Genomic DNA, 23,156 nt, shown 5'->3' with positions numbered 1-23,156 from the left:
ATTTTCTCTAGTGATTCCTAGAGGTCAAGGCAATGGAGAAGAAGGAGAACATTTACTGAATAGGTTGCTGTTGAGTTTTCCTAAGTCTGGGGTTTGGAGAAATGAAAGGGTTTCTCTGCTGGTCAAAAAGGATAGGCTGCGAATCTCACCAGTCATAAAGGTATTTTTGTTTAAAACAAGCACTAGCCAGAATGTTGATCAAAAGAAATTAGGATGCAGAGCAGTTGGACTCCCCCACATTGTTGGTGGGTAGACAAAATAGAACAGCCACTTGGGGAAACAGTTTGGCAGTTTCACAGAAGGTTAAACACATATTTACTGTACAACCTGCCAATCCCATACCTAGGAATTTACCCTGGAGAGGAAAAAAAGAAAATATGTTCACACAGAAACCTGTATGTGAATGTATAGCAGCTTTATTCATAATCTCCACAACTTGGAAACAACCCAACAGTCTTTCCACTGCTAAAATGATTTAATAAAAACTGTGACATATGCACACAGGAAGTGTGCAGACATGAAGGAGATACTGATACACACAACACCACAATAATTCACATTGATATCATGTGTCCCCTGCTATGTTGCAAGGAGAAGAGTATTTCATTCTGTGGTATCTTACCCAAGACTCATAGCCCAATTGAGAAATAAGAACAATATCAAACAAACCCAAATTGAGAGCCTTTCTATAAAATACCTAACCATTGTCTTTCTAAAGTACTAACTTCATTTTTAAAAAAAGGAAGAAGAAGAAGAAATCATTAAGAAACAATCACGAATTGGGAGAATCTAAGGAGCCATGGAAACCAAACACCAAGTAGGATCCTGGGTTGGATTCCAAAGCCAATAAAAGACATGACTGGAAAAACTGGTGAAGTCCAAATAAAGCTGACACCTTAGTTAATCGTGTTGTGCCAATGTTGATTTCTTAATTTTGACAATTTTCCTGTAAGTATGTAAGTAGATACTAAGAGGAGAAGTTGGACAACTTTGGCAAATTTGCTATAAACCCAAAAGTATTCCAATGTAAAATGTTGTTTCCCCCTTCTACCCTTCTATCCTCCCCCCCACAAAGGCTTTTATACTGTGTGGTTGCTTTGAATGTCATTTTGGAAAAGACAACACTGTAAGGACAGATGTCATATTTGTGTTTGCCAGGGATATAGGGTAGAAGGCGGATGACCCCAAAGGAACACAGGAGAATTTGGGGAAATAAAAGTCTCCTATAAACTGATTATGTTCATGGTTATATGATAACATGCATCTTTAAAAAAAATCTATATAACTATACATTAAAAGGATGAGCTGTGTTATATGTAATTATGTTTTTAATAAAGATGACTCCAAAAACAGAAATAAAGTGGGTTCTGGGTCCTCTACACACAGATGCCAACACATATGGAAGGCCACTGAGACATGACCCCCAGATGATCACATATGGCGAGTCTCAGTGTTGAGCCTCTGAAACATGACCTCCAGATGTAGGGTTGAATGTGCTTCTGGGAAGGCAGCACTAATCACACCTTTGAGTGTGTGAGTCAGGACAAGATAGGTTCTTCTTCAACACAACCCAATGCCATGAAACAAGTGAGCATCTTAATCTCTGCTGCAAAAGAAGGGCCTGCATTGGATGTTCTATGTTTCATCCAAGGAATAGCATACTCCTTTTCCCTGTTGCCTAGAACATACAGCCATATCGAAGTGAAAAGAGACTGGAAAATGGCCAGGAAAGATGGACTATTGTAGAGTACCTCTTTCAAATGTACATGAATGTAAAGTATAGATATATGTATTATAATATATGTACTATATAGTGAATATATGCTATATAATATGGACAGCATAATGAAGCCTACCACAAACTGTTTAAACGGAGTAGGAGGAAAAATGGAAGGGGTTGAGAATGATAGAGATGAGGTGAATTTGATCGATTATAAGCATGTTATAAATATTACAATGAAACTCCTTTGTACAATGAATTTATGTTAATAAAAAGCAGTACTAATAAAAAGCATGAAAAGGGTTCTTGGTCTTCAAAATTAGTTTTGCAAACCTTGCAACAGTTAATCTATTTAGTTTCAAGGAAAGAAACAAATATGTCAGTATTATTTAAGGGATTTTGTGCATGTGTGTGTGGTTTAGTTTCAGTATGTAAAGATCTTGTAATACTGGCAGTTTTTCTTCTTGCAGGAGATTGGAAAAATTCTGTGAGAATATAATGTTATCCACCAATATTAAAAATCCCGTCCTCACCCATGTCCTCATTTTTAAGCATTTCCAGCTGCTGTTCTGCAATGAAAGAAACAGTCTTAAACAACTAAGCCATGCTCTGAGCCACAGGGCCTCTGGTCTCAGCTGACTAGCTCAGGAAGCCAACATAGTTGGCCTGGCAGCACAACTTTTCACCCAGAGGAGAATCAGAGTTTATCAGATTCTTCCTTCTCTGATATTGAACTGAATAAACAATGAAATATTCTATCAATTATAAAAGCAATAACCAAGAATAACAGAAGTGATGCATAATTAATTCCTATAAAATAGCAAGAGACTTGAGCAGCCACAAAGCATGGGCTACCAGAGTACAAGTACCAAAAAGATGTACAGGAGATCAATAAGAGGGCTCGGAAGGATTGTCACACAGAATCATACCTGGTTTCTGAATCACCTTGAAGAGTATCATTGAACCCCTACTGCTCATGCAAACCTGTGACCAATCATACCACATGCTACATCTACATGTAAGAAGAGGATCTTTAACCTGCATACAACATAATATCGATATTTTGCCCTCTGATTGTTGGTAGGAAACTGACCCAAAGGGCCCTGCTGTGTTCCACAGGCTCAATGCTTTGCCTAACATTCTTATGTACTTGCCTATAGTTATTGAATGTGTATTCATTCCCCAGGAGTGCATGATTAAACTTAATTAAATGATGGAGTCATCCAGGCTTTACACCACTCTTCCCTTTTTCCTTTGCCTGATACTCTTGGAACATTTCAGTAATATGTCTGGGCCCCCTGGGAGACCCTTCCTCTTGAGTAGTAAGGTGAGCAACTTTCCCATGACTTCTCAGAGGAGCTGATCAGAAGAGCTCAGAAAAATCCTGAAACCAGAGAGGGCTCTACACCCATGCAGTCTCTGCCAGCCAGCAAGAGCACCATTGGATTTAGAAATTCCTCATCAGAAGATGTTGGATTATGTATCAGCTCTCTAAAGTTTCTTTCTTCAGCGACTTTGTAGGAAGTTCTTTTATTTACTTTGGTCTGAGGCGTCTCCTTGTTGAAAACTCTGCCCTGAACTGTTGGTACCTCAACAATCTTTTCCACATTTATAGCATTCTCCACTGTCTCCCATCCCTAGCACAAACAGAAAACGTTTTCAGGACGGATAGCCCTTGACAAATCAACACCCCTGCTTCTGTATATTTCTGATGGTTGCATTATAAATTTTCTTGTGGTCTGGGGATTTATGAACCTCATAGCTTCACTATTTTATATAGCCTTTGTGGTCATCTGTAGGTTTTTGTAGAACTGCAGCCATGTGGACTTTTAACCAGGAGAAATGGTGTAGAGCTGCCATAAATTCTTAGATGAATAACAAAAGTCAGAAACATTCGTGATCATCACAGTGTCACACTGATCCGAAGGTACCAGCAGAGTTCTTGGAACTTTCTGAGTGGTACTGACAGCCCTCAGCATCCGTGTAGAAGCAGGCCGGAGGTTCCCAGGTCCCCTTCCCAGCAGGGAAGCCCCACCTTCTGTACTCTTTTTCTCTGTCCTCAAAGACTGGGATGGCCATGCATAGGCCTCAGCAGTCAAACTGAGGTGTATTTTTATCCTGCCAATGGGAACTGCCATCCTTGGTGAGCTGTGACTTTGGCTCCAGCTGGAAAGGAAGAAGCTTGCAGGGAGAAAGCAAATCCTGACTGCACATAAGCCTGAGCTGTGGTTACCTACAGTCTGCCACCCATCTGTTACCTGCCCTCAGAACCTGCCCAAGGGGAGCCCTGGCTTCTCCATCTTGGTGAGCCTGTGGTGAGAAGCCAGAGCCAACCAGACTAGTTTTCCTGTCCTATAACTAGGACAGGCCATAGTTAAAGAGAAAGTACCTGGAAAAGACAAGGGAGTGGGCTCAGCCTGAAACTTCTAGTATTCACAGCCCCTGGGTTTGTTTTACAGGTCTGGACAAGGTGAGGGAAGATAGACACTCAGGATCATAAGGAGATAGTGTAGAAGGTCTGCTGGACAATCAGGATAGCCATGACTGTCACACCTATAAAACCAAGGAAAATTGCAACTCTAGTCAGTGGACATACGAGAAAGTATAAGCATGCTCTCATCTGTTGTGTTAATTTTTTTGAGTTATTAACTATGGTCATGTGCTTATTCCTTTGACTTTTCTGATCCTACAGACACTTTGAAAATAAAACAGCTACCATCCACAGAGTAGTTACTCAATGCTAGACATGGGAATATATGCATACAAGCCTATTTCCTCATCTTAACTGTTCTTGTGTAGCATATTTTGTACATATAACTCTATTTTATTTCTCTTAGTTTTCATTTAAAAAATTAAATTGTTATTATAAAGATGATGTACAGAGGGGTTACAGCTACCTAAGTCTTTTTGGACAATGTCACCCCTTCCTTGCTTTCTCCCAGATAGTCCCTCCCTTCCTCCACCTACAAGTTGTATGGTTTATTTTCATGATGTATGTATAATTTTTAAAATCACAATATATGTCACAAAATATACCCTTAGGTATATGATTTGGTGATTTTTTTAAAAAGTCTACTAGCAGGGTCATACAATAATTATCATTATGCAATACCAGAATATTTTTGTTCCCCTCAAAGAAACTTTTTACCCATTAGGAGTGATTTCCTATTCTCCCTTGACTCAGATCTGGCAACCATTCATCTTTTTTCCTGTCTCTAAGGATTTCCCAGAATGAGCACTTTATATCAGTGAGTTTGTACAGTATGTGGTCTTTCTTAAATAATAATTTATTTTTCATGTTTTTGGATAATTGTACAAAAGTTTCAACTCAACATGTCAATGTATGTATACAATACATCTTGATCAGTGTCCTTCCATTCCTCATTCTTCCCCTGAGCTATGTAGCCAACTTCAACTGGCCCTTCAAGTTTCCAAGTTCCATTTTCATGTATATACATAGAGTATTATGATTGTATTTTCCACCCTTCCTCTTATTATGCAGTCTTTTGTGACTATCATCTTTCTCATAACATAATGCTTTTAAGGCTCATCCTTGTAGCAATGTACAGCATTTCATTCTTTCTTGTTATTAAATATTTAATTGTATGCAGATTGTATACATGCATACATAAATCAATGTGAATATTATATATACACATTTTATATATACAGTCATCCAGTTGATAGTTATTTGGATTGTTTCTATTTGGGGGCTGCTATGTGAATAACAAGGTAGATACATGTTTTTATTTTCTTAAGTACATATTTAGCAGTGGAACTCAAGACTATATGGTAATACTAAGCTTAAACACATCATTTTCCCAAGTGGCTACATAATTTTACACCCCTATTAGTAGTGACTGGGAGCTCCAATTGTTATACATTCTCCCCAAACTTGAAATTATCTGACTTTTTAATTATGGTGGTCCCAGTGGAGGTGAAGTACTTTTAATTTATATTCCCCTAATGAAAGAAGGTATTTACTGAATCATGAACCCCTTAAAAGATATGTTAAAGCTCTAATCCCCAGTGACAGTGTATGGGGGCCTTGGAAGGTAATTAAGGGAAAAAGATATCATAATGCAAGCAGGTGTGTGTGTGTGTGTGTGTGTGTGTGTGTGTGGGTGGGTGGGTGGGTGTGGTGTGTGGGTGTGCTAAACCAAATAAAAACACTCAAGAAAGCTTGCTTGCTTTCTCAGGAAATGCCAGGTGAGGACCAACAGACTAGCCCACTGCATGTCAGGTAGAGAAACTGCATCAGGACCAAACCCCACCAGCTTTCAGAACTGCAAGACATAACTTCTTGTTATTTAAGCCACTCAATCTGTAGTGTTTCATTATGGCAACCAAATAGACTAAGATAGAAACATTGTCTCACTTTCATAAATAAAGAATCACAGAGAAGGAAGGGATGGTAGGGGGAAGACAAAGGAGAGGGTAACATGCTCCATAGGAAATGTACTCATTACCTTACTCATGTAACTGTGACCCCTCTGTACAGTATCTTTATAATAAAAAATATACACTAAAAAAAGATTCACAGACCGACAGGGTTATCTCTCAGTCCTATATGATGGCAATATCTAGCCTATTTCTCTGTGTCATATGGTTACTGGGTTCCTGAAGGTAGGAAGAACATAACAGTACCTGGAATGAACTGTCAGCTGCCCTTCCTTCCCTCCCCCCCGCCCCCCAATCACAGATAGCACAGTGCCATCGCTTGCTTCTTTGAATAAGGGGCAGAAACTTGCAAAGAAGGAGACAAGGGTCGGAATGCCTAAATCCCACCCCTTCCAGTTATGTCCGTGACAGATTCAAAGACTAATAAGAGCATCCCACAAACTTGTAAATGAAGGCACATATTACGGCCTGTCCAATGCTATTGTTTCCCAACTGTCACTCAAAGCCTATGACCAAAGCATCCAGGTCCATCTCACTTCTCTATAACACTGGATCAAACAACCCTCAACTAGACATACTAATCACACTAGTCATACAAATCACACTGAAGAATTAGCTGTTATTTTCAGGCTTGTACAGTTTTCTGGAGAGAACCTGTTCAGGTTTTTTTTTAGACGAAGCAGTTCAAGAAGCAAAAATGACAAGTCAGATTTCTGGGCTCCCTTTTACCCATTTTAGGAATTCATATCAATATTCATATGGGCTACACTCCAGGAAACACTCTCTGATTCCCCACAGGCATCTCAACCCCATTCCAGGGTTAACAATTTAATCCTGTTTATCTTAGTATGATGATATCAGGACCATTTTTTTTTCTAGGATAAGGCCTGAAACTGTACCCATGAATGGATTTTCCCACTGAGCCCAAGCTCACGCTACCCTGCATCCTCTCAAATCACCTGATGTGAGGACACGTGCTGCTCATTTCTGTTACAACAAAATCTCCTGCTGCCATTTTCTTCCTTTTCTCCCCACTTTTTCTCTTCCCCTGATATTTAGAAACCAGCATGCATTGTCTTCCAAACTCTATTGTTAATACAAGAAGTAGACAAAAGTAAACGTTAACGAATTATCTGCCAGATATAACCATCATTACACCATTGTTATGCCTGTTTCATATCTTTTTATTAATATATATGAATATGTATTCATACACATGTGCATACATATACATACATACATACATATATATATATATGTCAGTACTGAGTTTTGCACTCAAGCCTTCCTATTTGACCTTTGCCCCACTTCATTTCTTCACTTAGGTGTGTCATATATAAAAATATACATTTATATTAATAAATAAAAACAAAGTGATCACATAGGTTTATAACCTTCTCTTTGACACGCTGACACTTGTGAATTGCTGGCACATTGGTATTCTGAACTGATATACCAGTTTATTATTCTCACATAAGATATGACTGTTGAAGCTTTCTGCCTTGGAGGCTGGGGGGAGCAGAATACCTGAGAAAAACAACTTATAGGGAGGAAAGAATGATTTGGGCTCATATTTTTATAGGTTTTAGTCCATGGTTGGTTGGCCTGTCACTTTGGCCTCTGGTGGCAAAGTATTATGGTGGGGAAATATGATCAAGGAAACCTGTTGACCGTATGGAGGCAAGAAAGCAGTCAGGAAGCAGTGAGGGTCTGACTATAGACTCTTCAAGGGATCCCAGTGGCCTCGCTTCCTCCTGCTAGGCCCCACATCCTAAAGGTTCTACCATCTCTAATAATGCCATAGGTTAGCAACCAAATGTTTAACATATGGGTTTGGTAGAAACATTTAAGATCCCAACTATAACAGGGACCATAATCCCCTTTCCTTCCCTCAGCACTGAATTTTTTTTCCTCCTTTTATTCTTCGTAACCTAAGGCAACAGCTTGTTGTAATTTGCATTGCTTTGATTGCTAGTTAGGTTAAACATTTATTTTCATGTTGATCACTTCCCTCCATTTTCACCATGCCTTTAGGTTAGAAATATGTAAAGCAGTCTGCTCTCTCAGAGCCACTGCAGCAGCAGACTGGATGAGGGATGCTGGATGACAAGGTGGTGCAGGCAGAGAAAAGCCTGTCAACCACCCTGCACACCAAAGGGTAGGATGCACCCTCATCTTTTACCAAACATGACAAAAGAAACACGTGCTTACTGTAAGAAAGAAAATCAAATATTTCTAAATGGCATATCAATATTGTAAAAGCCCTCTCCTACCTGCCAGAATGAGTCACCATCCCTAGCTGCCCTCATCGGAACTCTCCTCCCTATTTTCTTACCACAGCACCTGCTGCATTGGCCAAGGGCTGAAGGGAACACTCAGGAGAAAAGGTTAGAGATTTGAAATGGAAAAGTATCTTAATACAAAGCTCCCAGGGCTTGCTCCAGGGTCGTCACTGGAAAGCTGAGCAGGTGAGCCCATACCAGGTTTTCATCTGTAATCAAATTGCAGATGGAGTGTCTGGTAAGATTCCACTGTCTGCCTTGACTCCAGTCCCTATGAAAAATGGCAAGCTGTTTACTGCAGCATCTGAGAAGTGTCCTTTGATAACTCTTGTCCCTTGAGTATAACCTTGTTCCTTTACAAAGTAGAATAGAAAATACCTAAGAAAAGGTTTGTCTTTCCAGCATGAACCTTTCTTTACCTTTGGCAGGGCCTGGTGGGGCCCTACTTCCACCTTTATTCATCTTGTTTCCAGACAGTGGTTTGAAATAACATCCATTGCCAGGTCATACCCAATTCTGGGTAAAGGAATGTCATCAAAGTCATACTTAAATCAGATGGCGAGACTTGAGCAGAATTTGTAGCGTGAAAGGGGAACCCATTCCTTTTTTATCACCAAATCTTTCAGAAGAAAAATGATCTAAGTGTTCAAATTCTTAGTACTAAGGAAATGGCTACTAGGAATGAGGGAAACCATTACCAAACTCATCTGGAACTTTTGAGAAATCCTATTTTGTGTCTCTTGGAAATGCCTGTGGAATAGGATAGCCTATTTCAGAGCCACTGGTCACAGCCTTTTATTAACTGAAAAAAAAAAAAAAGATGATCAAGCTAAGTGTAGTGGCACATGCCTGTAATCTCAGTGCTTGCACAGCTGAAGTAAGATGATATACTCAAAGTCAGCATGGGATACCCAGTGAGAACCTGACTCAGAAACCAAACAAGAAATGTCAAAAAATGTTCTGGGTTGAAATCTTTCCATTTTTTTCTGTAGAAATTCTGACTTTTTTCATTTTCTCTTCTTTTTAGCTGTAAAATCTGATCATCCTTTCTTGCATGTTACCACAGAAAATCCATTTCTCTAAGGTTTTTTCTTTTTCTTTCTGGTACCAGGGTTTGAACTTAGGGACTTCACACTTGACTCAGCTTTGTTGCTTACAACTGATGTTATACCACTTGAGTCATGCATCCAGCCCAGCATTTTGATAGTAGTAGATGAAATCTCACAGACTTTTCTGCCTAGGCTGGCTTTGAACTACAATCCTTCAGGTCTCAGCTTCTGTATAGCTAGGATTGTAATTATAAGACATCTGCACCCAGCTCTCCAGGGATCTTAGTTCTTCCTCTTTACTAGATGTTCTGACACACTGGTTTAGTGTTAGACACGTTAACTTTTAGGCACACACAGTAGAGATTTATTATCGTGACTTGTTCAAATAACAAAATTTTGCACGAGAAAGTTTTAGCTCAACATCCTAAAGGGCTCCTTTCAAAGCTGTCCATTCTGAAAAAGCAAGCCTTATTTTCTGGACTCAGAAGACAGACTTAGGCAGATTGTAGATGCCCTCATGGTAACAATGGGACTATGTATGTTGAAGGGGCTGGTAACTGCTGTATTGTATTAGATCTCTAAACCTATACAACAAATTACAAATTTTTTTATGTTAAAACAATACACAGGCATTACCTTACCAAGTTTCAGGAGGCTCAGGAAGCTAGGAGCAATGTAGCTATTGGTTCTGGCTTAAATTGTCTCAAGAGATCACAGTCACCTCCAGACCAACCTGGGGCTAGAGGATGTATTTCCATGTTGGTTGCCAAAGGGTCTTAGTTCCTGCCCATTTGGTGGCCAGAGGCCTTTGCTGCTTGCCATTGGTTTGCCCACTTACTTCCCAAGAATCATAATATGACATCCCTCATGGCAAGTGTTGTTGTAAAGGATATTACACAGAATACAGATGAAGAGACATACCCAGGGTAAAGTGTGGAGGAAGGAGAGAGAAACTTCCATGTCTCTCTGTGCATTCCTCCAATAACCTCCACCTGTCCAGAAATTCTCCAAAGCCTGTCCTTTTGGATGTTTATTATGAGGACTTCATTGTCTAGATGCTTTTAGGTCCCTTTGTGCATCATTCCTTCTTTACAGTATGGGGGCAGGCTCCATGGAATGAGAAAGGTCTTATAACCTATTGTTCACAAAGGGTAGTTCACAATTTTAGTTTTTTAGATCCAGTATCTAGAGTTTTTATGATCCATCTTTGGGAGACAGAAATCCTAGTTTCTATGGCCTGACTTAAAGAGGAAGTCATGGGTTGGGAAAGTGGCTCAGTGGTAGAGTGCTTGCCTAACATGTATGAAGTGCCGGGTTTGATTCCTCAGTACACATAAACAGAAAAAGCTGGAAGGGGCGCTGTGGCTCAAGTGGTAAAGCACTAGCCTTGAACAAAAGAAGCTCAGGGACAGCGCCCAGGCTCAGAGTTAGGCCCCATGATTGACCAAAAAAAAAAAAGTCATATGAGCTGGCACCCATGCACCAAAACCAAAAAACATACATTACAGGCCACCCCGTGGTTCTGAAAACATAGATCCCTGACAACAAAGGCATAACTCAAAAGACATTGCTATATTAGTATAGTACTATTCTGTACAGCCCATTGCCACTTGACTGTTCAGGCTGCCACTGGATATTGTCAGGCTCCCAATGCAGAGTGCTCTCAGTGAGCACAGAACTTAGAGACAAGGCCAGGTGACAGCCCAGGCTAGCCTCTGCTTTGCAATCTTCCAGCCTCGGCCTGCTGTGTGCTGGGATTGCAGGCATGCACCCCTATGTCCTGTTCAGTTTCCATCTCTTGCTGCTAGAGAACATGGTTCTGTCCCTGAAAAGGTGAGGTATGTTCTGATTTGGTCTAGATTCAGTCTGAATTGCTGCAGCACTCCCCCATTGTGCACTCATGGAATGAGGAGGTTAAGTGTGAGCACTGGGGTAATCTGCTGGTCATTTTCAGTCACGCCCTAAACTGGGAGCTCAGATAGATATTTAAATGTCTTTCTTAAATGCTATCTTAAGATTCCCCTCAACGCTCATAGGGGATTATCTTACCTGGTCAGGTGGCTGGGTTCCTGGTCACTGCTAATGAGCCACTGAAAACTTCAACATTTCAAGGGTTACCAACTGTTCAGTCTACTAGGCCGATCGGTTATTAATCAAGTGGCATCCTTCCACACATGATGTCTATTTACCTTAGAAATTGTGTTCCTATATTTATAAGATGATTTCTTTGTTGCTTTGTATGTCCCTCCCCCACGGTACAACCCCTGCTTTCACTGTATTTGACGTTAGTATAATTTGTGGAGGGGAAGGAAAAACAAATTGTTTAAATAGGGATACAGGTAGACCCATTACAACAATGAGATGTACAAATTGTTATGTTGAAAAACGAACTTTAAAACTTTGGCGGGGGGGGGGTGCGGTAAGGGGGGATAAGGGAGTAAGGGGTGGAGATGGGAAGGGATGGGAAGGGGAAACAAAGGAGGCAACAATGTTTGATAAGAAATGTACTCATCATCTTGCCCATGTACTTGTAACCCCTCTGTATGGTATTTTCACAATTAAAAAAAAAAAATTGTGTTCCTATACCAAGCAGCTCATGGTCCACCAGCTGAGGGCTGTGTTCAGGGTACTATGCAATGTCAAAAGAATCCAGCAGCTTCTCACATAGCTCAAGTAGATCCAAGGAAAACCAGCTCTCTGCCCAGATCTCCTCTTGGTGTAAACCATTGAGATTTTCTAGTCTCAAAGAATGTGTGTACCTTGTATGATACAAGGTACCTGTATCCAGTCTCTAGTCTTTTGTTGGTTTTCAATCTTCTGAGACAAGGTCATGCTAGGTAACCTGGGCTATCCTGGAACTGTGCAGCCAACGCTGGCTTTGAACTCTTGATCCTCCCTCCTCAGTCTTCCAAGTGCTGGGATTAAAGTACTACCATGTCTAGTTCTGATAATTTCCTGCATGAATTACATATTATCTTTTCATATAGCTAATCTCATCCTCGAAAAAGTTCTAGTTTATTTTGCAGACAGAAAACCTAGCTACTAGTCATTTTAAAATTCAATTTAATTTAAAGACTTTAGTTATGTCTGGTGCTAGAGCTCTAATGCAGGGCCTTGGACATGCTAGGCAAACACCACTGCCCTATGCCCTCATCCCCCTTAAAGGCTGAATCTTATCAATTCTGTTGATGAGTTGTGCTTCAGAAATGAACAACACTGTAAGTAAACACTCAAAGCAGTTTGCTTTGGTGAAATTTCATGCCACCCTTATGACAAATCATGCCCCAACTTAGGTATAACAGGAAAAACATTTTGTCAAGTTTTTCCTCTTATTTGGAATATAATGAGATGATAAAATTTTTATCATTAATAGCTGGGTTTTTTTTGTAAGATATATGCAGCTTCCTTGGAAGTGATTTTACTAAACTTAAACTCACTTCCTATTAGTTGTTAGGTATAAAATAATGATAGGGAACAATGTTTTCTCTATTTAAGGTGCTCCTAGCTGGGATCAGTACAAAGACTTGGAATTCTAGACATCTAGCTTTTTACCTTGTAATGGAAAGTGTACGAATTAAGTGCCAAGAGGAAAGCAAGTTGGAGAAATGTGATCAGAGAGTTGTCCCACAGCTCTAGAGACATAGGTCAGGAAATTGCTGAGCACTGAGTATTGAATTCATCTTTGTTAGTAATGTGCCCCAAACCCTGGTTTTTAAAAAACACACATGAATGATTCCAGTTTTACTAATAACTTTATTTAAATAAGACACAGGAACTTCTATACTGAAAAAATACAAAACAGAAGCCACACTTTTCCTTGTGTAAAGCCAATATTGTATGATAACTCGAATACTGTTCAGCTCAGTGGCTAAAATTAAACAGTACAACTATATACAAAAAATTTAAACAATTTCTGACAAATTTCTACAGCTGGATGTAGGATACATTTGAGCTCAACAACTTCCGGGAAATTTACATGACAAAGCATAATCTTTAACACATTTGGTTCAAAACTTTAATATATGCTAAGAACAAATGTACAACACAATTCATATTTAGTTTCTCATGAGAAAAATAAAAGCACATGTCACCATAAATATCGTACATCAGATTTCATCACCATAAAAGCATGTTGTGTCTAACTTTCTAGAACTGATATTGATACTATTGCAGCTTATTTGGACAAAAGCAGAGCATAAATTCAACACATCATGGAATGCTAAACCAGATATCAGAAGTTAAATGGAGCTCATATTTATCTTACGGAACTAGTAATTTTCTCCCTTTAACCATAATCTACAAAATAGAGTATTTTCATCAAGGCCTGAGATTATTAGGGTTAAAGGTATCTGCTGCTGCTGCTAAGATAGTTTTAAAGGTTCCCCTGTGAAGACGGCAAAGTAAACTGAGTCCTTTTCTCCATGACAGTCTCCTACAGATATAACACTGACTGCTTTAAAGGAGCCAGAATGCACTTTCTGGAGAGAATATTACTGCAAACTTTGGTGGAAAGAAGAGAACTGGGATCATGACAAAGTAATACACAGGGTTTCAACACACATAACACACACACACACACACTCACTCTCTCTCTCTCTCTCTTTAAAAATGGTGTTACTTTTTTCTCTATCACCTTTATCTTCTATCCTCCTTAGAAAATAGACAAATCAAAGAAAACTCAGGAATGACTGACAGGAACTGAAACATTCCTCTTAACTATAGGCATCTTGTTCCCTCAATTTATAAGAAAGTATTGTGCCATACACTTTCGGTACAAATGAGACAACTCTAGGTTTTGCTGAAATGAAATCAATGAAATACAAATACAAAAGCTTCCCTTTACTCTTGGATACTCTCTATTCCGCAGAAAATAATGTCCGAAAGTCAGGCTCTCCCACTGACCTTTATCTAGGGCTTCTGCACACTTTATGGAGAACTTATATCAAGTCTTCAAGTTCAAGGGTATTCACCTGGGTTCAAACTCTACTTCACACATTCAAAATCTTAACAACACTATTCATGATAATGTATGTGAGGCTTAAATGAGACGTCAAACTATTGCTTTTGCAAGTCACCAACCATCCTATTCACTTATGCTGTATCAATTCTAAGACCTATGAATTCTATGTGATGAAAATTCATGCACAGAAACTGCTTGAGGAAAACAATAACCTGAAAATTAGGGAACTTGTCAAGGTGAAACTATTAATATGCCTTTAGATAAAAATGGTAACAATTATGATCCTGATGGCCAATCTAAACAAGAAAAACCTTAACCATCCCCTGTGAAACTTCACTTGTTTGGAAATTAGACCCTAGACATTCTTGTCTTTAAATTCCATCACATACAATATGGAATGTTCATGTACAGTCTAGTACTCAACATTTCATTTGCAACACTGTAACAGTCATTAACTGAGCAACACCTGAACTTCTAAAAAAGCCACATATACACATGTCGAAACAGTGAATACAACAGTTGTTTTACTGGTAACCACATGACAAAGTGATGTCACACACCACAGATTTGCTGGTTCTTCTCACGTTCACCCATGTCCAGGATTATCATTCTCCTAGAGTTGAATGCACTTCTAATTCTAAGAATGTGGAATGTAATGAGGAAAGGGAAATGCATAAAATAAGGAAAGGCAAAAGAGTGATGTTCCCTCTTTAGCTTTTTAGCTGTGAAATATTTAGTATCCCAATATGATATACATTCCAAGTTACCTGAGTTTAGACTTCAACTGAAGTACCTGAAGCTAGGCCATAGGGTGGGCACTGTGCAACTGTTGTGGCCATTTTTTTTTTTTTTTGCATTGTATGTATTACAGAAGTTAGAAACAAACACCTGGATCAATTGTAAACATAATCCTGAAGTACAGTATTTTCCATAGGACAAAACACAGCAAGACATTTTCTATTTAGACAGGCAACTTTTGATATAGAGCTTATTTATACTGAAGAATTTGGAACAAAACACAGGACACAGTACTAATCTGTCCAACATACAATGAAATGCATAGTCTCCACTTAAAATGCTGAATGACATACACATTTTACAAGCATTACTGCTTTCCACAAAAACTGCTGAAAAGGAGTTCCGTCCCTGCCAAGATCAGTGTTAAGAGATACGTTATAATGCTAAGTTTGTATTGGTGTGTTGAGAAAGTTTGTCGCTCCATGCAGATAGATGTCTGAGATCTCGTTCCCCTTCATAGTGTATGGGTGGAGGCCGGCTCCCCATCTGCTTTATATGATCACGTAGTTCTGAGCAGAGATGTGTTCCTCAGCCTGCGGGTCCTGAAGGAGTTGCTGCTGCTGGGGTGTCTGTTGGACAGAAGCCTCTGGGGAGCCTGATGTGCTGGTGTCCTCGGAAAGAGATGTGAAGGAAACCCGAGACGAGAGCTGCTCAACCGTCAGAGTTGCCAGAGCTGAGTTCTGGCCAGAGTTAGGAGAGTTCTTGAGCATCAAGTCAGAGGCAGGTAAGAGCGGGCCTAGAAGTTTTACAGGACAGAAAGCTGACCCGGTGGGGATGAAATTAACCTTGTTTTTGTCAGGACATGAAAAGAGAGGGGCCGAGATAGGCTGACGAGACCTAAAACCACAAAACAAAATAAGGTTTACAGTCACCAAGAGATCAAGCACTTTCTAAATAAACTGGAGATCTCTAGAACATCTAAATTGTGAATGGCAGGGATGGGTTAAGTGTACACAGAGGGGTAAACATCTTCCATAGCACAAGTCAGCTGGCAGACTATTCACATACACAGCACTGATGTGTACTTGAGACATAACAATTTTCAAAAGGACTAGGCAGGCAAACTTTCAGAGATCATTAACCTGCTTTTAATCATTTAGGATTGTGAAAAAGTTTCCCACATCATAGCTGAAGATTATGCAAGGTTATGACAACCTTTTCTGTAAAGCAAAGGCATAAAGAGGGGCATTAACGACTGTGAACTTGGTGTAAAGTACTTCCTCCCATTTCTGCATCTCTAGAAGTACTTCTACTTGCACAGACAGAAAAAAGTTTGGGGGTCTCTCAAAGAGATAGTCAGTGTAACAAAGTCTACAAGCTCTCTTCCATTCAATTCTTTCCTGACCCGGGTCAGTCCTTTGAAGGAGTACAGTAGCCTCTTAGGTGCCTGCACTGAGACATAACAATCTGTGAAACCAAGAGCCACATGGTCTTCTGAGTTTCTTGGTCAGGATTTATAGCATGAACCTCTTTTCTAACTTAATTTTTAACTTACACATATTGAAATAAAAGGGGAAAAAAAATCTATGAGCAGAAAGCCTAAATTCATAAACAAACATGGTAGATGTGTGTACAGGGAAAGAGATCACTTTCTCTCTAGCTTGTGGAATGCATGTCTGTAGACTAGTCACATACAGATATTAATTTTGCCTTTAAATGTCTTTTATCAGCCATCTAAATAGAGATTTTGAAAGAAATATTTTGAAGCTTAAAAACAGAGCTTTCTAAGAAAGAGAGAAAAAAATAAAAGCTTTTCACGGGAGGAATAAATTCCCAAGTTTTTTTTTTTTTTTTTTTTTGAACTGGCTTATACAGACTCCCATTCTCCTTCAATAAGATCTCTTTTCATCATTTGCTTTTGAAACACATTATCAGCTGGATGGAGTAGTTGATTCATCTATAATCAGCTGGTTTCAGCAAAAAGCTTTACAGTTTTACAGAATCCAGCTGGTAGAAAAGACATTACTTACGCCATTTCCTCAAAGACCTTCACTCGCTCACATCCCTCGGGGGGCTCCCGTTTGAACATGTAGCTGTTGTTTGGTTTGGGAGATGAAGCATACTTGGGTAACGGTGAGCTACTCCCACTGTCTGTAAATTTAAAGCAGTTATATTAACTAGTGATTGAAAGCTCCTTTAAACTAAATTTGACTTCCAGACTTTTTCACAATAAATCTACCACTACCCACTTTTCTACCAGAGCCTTTTTGATTGCAAAGCTATCTCTAACACCTTGTGTAGTGTTTCTTTTAAATAAAAAAAATTCAATGTATCTGCCGTACCATACAATATAAAAGAAGGATATTTTAGTCAGTAAACTACATATTGAATAAAGTATACTATAAACTGAAAACAAATGTGATGTGTTTCAAGAATGTGAGTAGAATAATATGCATCAATCATACAGATAAATTAAAACAGATTATAATAAAGCAGAATTCTCTGTAAGCTTTCTCACTGTCCAAACCAATTTAAATAAAAATTTTGGTATGTGGAATAATGTCATTACTAAAGTTTTTTAATTTAGCAGAGACACCATGAATAACATGTACACAGGGGGAAAAGTTTGTATCTTGATTTCTTCTATCTACCCATCATAAAAACGTAAAAGACCCCCAAATTTTGCCTTTGTCTATGAAAGAGCTTTTTCAGCACACTTAGAATTTTAGCTATTTGAAGACATGAAAATACAAAAACATCTTTACCTAGTATGTTTTCCTCATAGTTTCTGACCCAAAAGAAAACCATCTATTCATGAAAAGCTATAAAAACTATACATAATTTCTCCCTTTCCTATCTGGCAAATGGTTTTAGAAATTCAAATCTACCAAAAAACATCAGATGCCAAATTGTAAAGTCAGTGACATATTTGTAAAAATATAAATAGTCTTATTTATGTAAAGTCTTACTTAATACAAACCAATTCCCACTGCTAAAATACTAAGTATATGATTGACTGGATGTATTTTCAATTTACTTAAAAATGTCATTAGCACCATAATTCGGTTACAATTTGGTATGATGCTTTCAGTTTAGTATATACAACACAGTCCAATATTCAGAATCTTAGTAACAGGAATACTTTTACAAGCATACATACTTATAAAGTAGACCTTCCATGCCTGCTATTACTTCATTTTGTGAATGATTCAAAGAGCATCTGTTAGTTTCACAAATATGCCTGTGAATGAATATGGCTATATCTCTGGTTGAAATTTTTTCTGAAACATAACAAAGATACACTATTGGAAATGCTAGGAAGATCACAGAGTTCATCATTACTAAGCTTCCTCACAGAACATGCATAGAATAGACTCTTGAAATAAATAAAATGATTTTATATTTTTAGAGGTTTCTTCTAATACCATTTAGATTTGAATTCTGTATTTTGCTTACACAAATGAAAGAAAGGAAGGGGACTATGACTCTTTCTTAGATTGATATAAAGCATCAGTAGTCCAAGTAAAGGTTCTGAACTCAGTCTCTGTTTGAGTGAGGCTAGACTACAAAGACAGGTCAACAAAATAAACTGGTGAGACTGAAGCCTTGAACTTGATGTAATACCAAAAATATAGCATGGCCTCGCTTTACTATCTGAACAGCAACAACATGAGATCCAGAATACAAGTAAGAAAACATTGGCTAAGATGCCTTCATGCTGTGGGGCACAGCAGAGCTCTCTAGCAAGTCCTTTATGCTATCAGTAAAGGTAAGATGATGTCAATAGGCAAGGATCCACTCTATCAGCATGTAAAAAGTCACCTTGGCTATAATTAGTCTCCATTCTATTTCTTTTTTTCCCCCATTTTTAATGTTTTTATTGTGAAAATACTGTACAGAGGGGCTACAATCACATGAGCAAGATGAGTATATTTCTTATCTAGCATTGTTGCCTCCTCCTTTGTTTTTCCCCTCCTCTCCCATCTCCACAACTACACTCCCCCGCCCCTTCCTAAATTATAAAGTTTGTTTTTAGACATAGCATCTTGTACATCTCATTGTTGCAATGGCTCAACCTGTATTCCTATTTAAACAATTTGTTTTTTCCCTTCCACTCCTACTCCATACTTCTCTTACAGTCTTCTTGACTATTTCAAGGGACTTTTCCAGAGTTGAAAGCTAGAGAAATAAACTACAAAATGATAGTTTCTCCATCAATAATCTACAATTAATTTTTCTTCTTAAAATATTTCCAAGTTTCACAGGCTATAAAACGTTTTTACAGTTTTATTTGCTTAAATTTTTTGTTCTTTTTGGGGGGGAGGGGGAGGTGATTAATGTTAAAGAGAAAAATAGTTATCCTAGTCATCTAGCTAGCATTCAGTGCTGTTACTTTTTTTTTTCTTGCCATTTCAATACAAATTATTTGGCTTCCTGTTATTTACATCTTATGTTTGGTGGTCTAAAAAAAAACAAAGATTAAAAATAAAAGCATTTTGAAACTATAAACAAATCTATGTTAAATAAGAACTTTGACTTTCAGATAAGTATCTAGTAAGTATCTGCACAAGAAACAGAAAATAGAAGCATCTAGTCTATCTATACAGCTAGTTCCTGTTATATAGGTAGGTTACCTTTGAACAAAACTGCCTATGTTAAGAAGAAAGAAGGATGGCCAATAGACACATGAAGAAATGCTCAACCTCCCTAGCCATAAAAGAAATGCAAATCAAAACAACATTGAGATACCACCTCACCCCAGTTAGAATGGCTATAATCAAGAACTCTAACAACAGATGCTGGAGGGGATGTGGACAGAAGGGAACCTTACTTCATTGTTGGTGGGAGTGTAAACTTGTTCAACCACTTTGGAAAGCAGTATGGAGGTTCCTCAAAAGACTCCATGTAGAGCTCCCCTATGACCCAGCAATCCCCCTTTTGGGCATTTACCCTAATGTTTACAAAAAAGACCACACTAAAGCTACCAGCACAACTATGTTTATTGCAGCATTATTTACCATTGCTAAGATATGGAACCAGCCCAGATGCCCCTCAGTAGATGAATGGATCAAGAAAATGTGGTATATATACACAATGGAATTCTATGCCTCCATCAGAAAGAATGACATTGCCCCATTTGTTAGGAAATGGAAAGGCTTGGAAAAAATTATATTAAGTGAAGTAAGCCAAGCCCAAAGAAACATAGGTCCCATGGTTTCCCTTATTTGCAATATCTAGTATATGTATGAGTCAAGCAGGAAAGGTCAGATAATGTGATATTAGGAAAATGAACCCTTAGATATGTATTTAAATGTTTTTTCTTTCATGCATTTGTTTCTAATGAATTTATAAGATTATTTCTTTGTTGCTTTGTATGTCCCTCCCCCACAGTTTAACCCCTGCTTTCACTATATTTGATGTCGGCATAATTTGTGGAGGAGATGGGGAAAAACAAGTCGTTTAAGGATACAGGTGGACCCGATGCAACTATGAGAAGTACAAGTTGTCGTGTCAAAAATGAACTTTGCAACTTTGGTGTCCGGGAAGGGGGGTGGATTATTTTGTGGGGGTCGGGGGGGAGGCTGGGAAGGGATGTGAAGGGTAAACAAAGGAGGAGGCTGCAATGTTTGATAAGAAATGTACTCATTATCTTGCCCATGTAATTGTAACCCCTCTGTACAGTATGTTCACAAAAAATAAAAATTAAAAAAAAAAATTAAAAAAAAAACAAAAAACAAAAAACTGCCTATGTTTCTATGTAATTAAAGGAACTGTCTCTTCTAAGCTCTAAATTCTATGTTTTTTTTTTCTTTAATAGTTTTAAAATACAATGGAGGAACACTATCAATACTTTTGCTTTACAAAGTATGTTTTAAAAACAAGCTACATAACCAACCTTACCTATTCCAGGCTTGAACACAGATGATGGGTCACTTATTTAAAACTCCATGTTAAATTTAATAACCACATTTCAACAAAATGTTACAAATGAAGTGAGTATGCCTGCTCAGATGATGAAGTAATAATCTTTATTGAGTACTTTTTGTTCACAAGTGTTATTAGTCTGTTATCCTACTGGGGAATGATATAAGATCATAACTAGAAAACATAATTGGTTTCATAACAATCATAGCCAATGCCAATACAGTTAAAAGCAATGACTACGATTACTCACATATTTTCTGTACTCATAGTCTCTTTATTTGTATTTGTTGTTTATAATGCTAGTACTTGGGCTTGACCTCGGGGCCTTGCAGTATTGGCTTTTTTGCTTAAGGCTGGCATTCCATCATCTGAATTAACACTCAAGAGTCTCACAAGAATTTTCTGCCTGGGCTGACTTCAAACAATAATCCTCAGATCTCAGCCTCCTGAATAGTTAGATCTATGAATACTATCAATATCTTTATAACAATCATCCAATTCTAAGTATCAAAAGCATGGAAACACTTTACTGGTTGTTTAGCTGTAACATCATATTTATTGCATGTGACCAATATCAAACTTACAAGTAGCTTCCCAAATATTATTGAACACATGATAATGAATTAAAGCTTAGAAAGCTTTAATAAAAACTTGAATAAGTGGAACTCAAATTATATTCCAAATGTTAGGCTGATTAATCATTTGTCATAGTAGGTATTTTGTTTTATATTTTAATCACTTATTATTCTTCAAGTATTGACTTGATATGAATTTGCAAATTAAGCACATTACAGTTGCTCATTTGGTTTTATTTGCTAATATTAAGTACAATGCTTCTCCTACAAAACAGCCATAGAAAACAAGAACACCATGCTTACTGTCTCCACTACTTAGAATCTAACATAATAGCTGCAAGTAAAAAGAGATCACATTATGAAGACAGTCCTAAACCCAATTTGTGGACTAAATTAAAGCATTTTGTAACAAGAGAAAACTAAACAAAATAAATCACAAGTTAAAATATTTTGCTGGGTGCTGGTGGTTTAGGCCTGTAATTCTACCTACTCAGGAGGGTAGATCTGAGGATCATGGTCCAAAGCCAGCTTAGGCAGAAAAGTCTGTGAGATTCTTATCTCCAATTAACCACCAAAAAGCTGGAAGTGGAGCTGTGGCTCATGTGGTAGAGCATTAGCCTTGAATATAAAAGCTCAGGAACAGTACTAAGGCCTTAAATTCAAGTTCTAACATTGACACACAAAAAAGTGTGTGTATGTGTGTGTATAAAATCTTGAAAAAGGTATATAATACATTTAAAAATATAAGGAAAATCATTGTGACATATTCTGTTTTACTTTCTCAATCTTTTTAAATGAAAAAAACATTAACAGGAACATCAGTTTTCAAAAACCTCAAATACACTGTTCCTGTGGGGACAAACAGAAGTATGTATGTATCTATGGGAGATGTTCTTGAACCTCTAATAAAACCTTACTTCAGTTTTAAGTATTCATGTAAATATTTACTGAACATTACATATAGGTAAAGTACAAAGCAAGGCGAAGTACTATAAATGTTGCCTTAATCAACTCTAGATAAAACCCATTATTGCTTCTTTAAAAAAAAAATTCTAAAAGCATCTTAAAGCAGAAACCAAGGTGGAACTTTAAACCTTACCATTTTATTCACCGTAAATATATTCTTTCTCCAGTGTTCACCTCTTACTAAGGAGAGTAATTTTCCACATTTCTCACACTATTATACTTAATTTCCCCTCCTCCCTCTAATGCAGTTAAATCAGCCATCAAATGCTGCTGTTTCTTCTTCAGGCTCTTTGTTCTAAGTTTCTCTGCCCTTGCTATCCTGCCTCATCTTTGCCCAACAGCTCTGGCCTCTGACTGTCAGCAATCTGTTGACATTCAGAAAGAAATATTAAAACATTCTTTTCACATTTTGTCTTTAAAAACAAATGAATTTTACTAATAGTCTGTGGAATGAAAACACATCTAACTTAGATGTGTTTGATAAGGGTATCAAAACTGGTGATAAGGGTATATAATAAAATTCCGAACCACATCACTAGA

At 38.0% G+C, this 23,156-nt stretch overlaps 1 protein-coding gene across 2 annotated transcripts in view; it reads right to left on the bottom strand.

Annotated features, from left to right (window-relative positions):
* Window positions 1-13,185: 13,185 nt before the first annotated feature.
* Glcci1 (glucocorticoid induced 1) overlaps window positions 13,186-23,156 on the bottom strand; it is a 68,118-nt gene continuing 58,147 nt past the window's right edge. For both annotated transcript variants that reach the window (XM_042696020.1, XM_042696021.1), the window contains exons 7-8: window positions 17,181-17,301; window positions 13,186-16,047 (exon numbers count right to left, since the gene is read on the bottom strand). In XM_042696020.1, the coding sequence (XP_042551954.1) occupies window positions 15,702-16,047; window positions 17,181-17,301 (467 nt within the window). In that variant the 3' untranslated portion in view covers window positions 13,186-15,701. The remainder of the gene's footprint in view (window positions 16,048-17,180; window positions 17,302-23,156) is intronic.

This window comes from Dipodomys spectabilis, unplaced genomic scaffold, assembly GCF_019054845.1.
Source record: "Dipodomys spectabilis isolate Male_0828 unplaced genomic scaffold, ASM1905484v1 ptg000197l, whole genome shotgun sequence".
NCBI lineage: Eukaryota > Metazoa > Chordata > Mammalia > Rodentia > Heteromyidae > Dipodomys > Dipodomys spectabilis.
The sequence above is the reverse complement of the archived record's forward strand: the minus strand, read 5'-3'. Positions and strand labels throughout refer to the sequence as shown.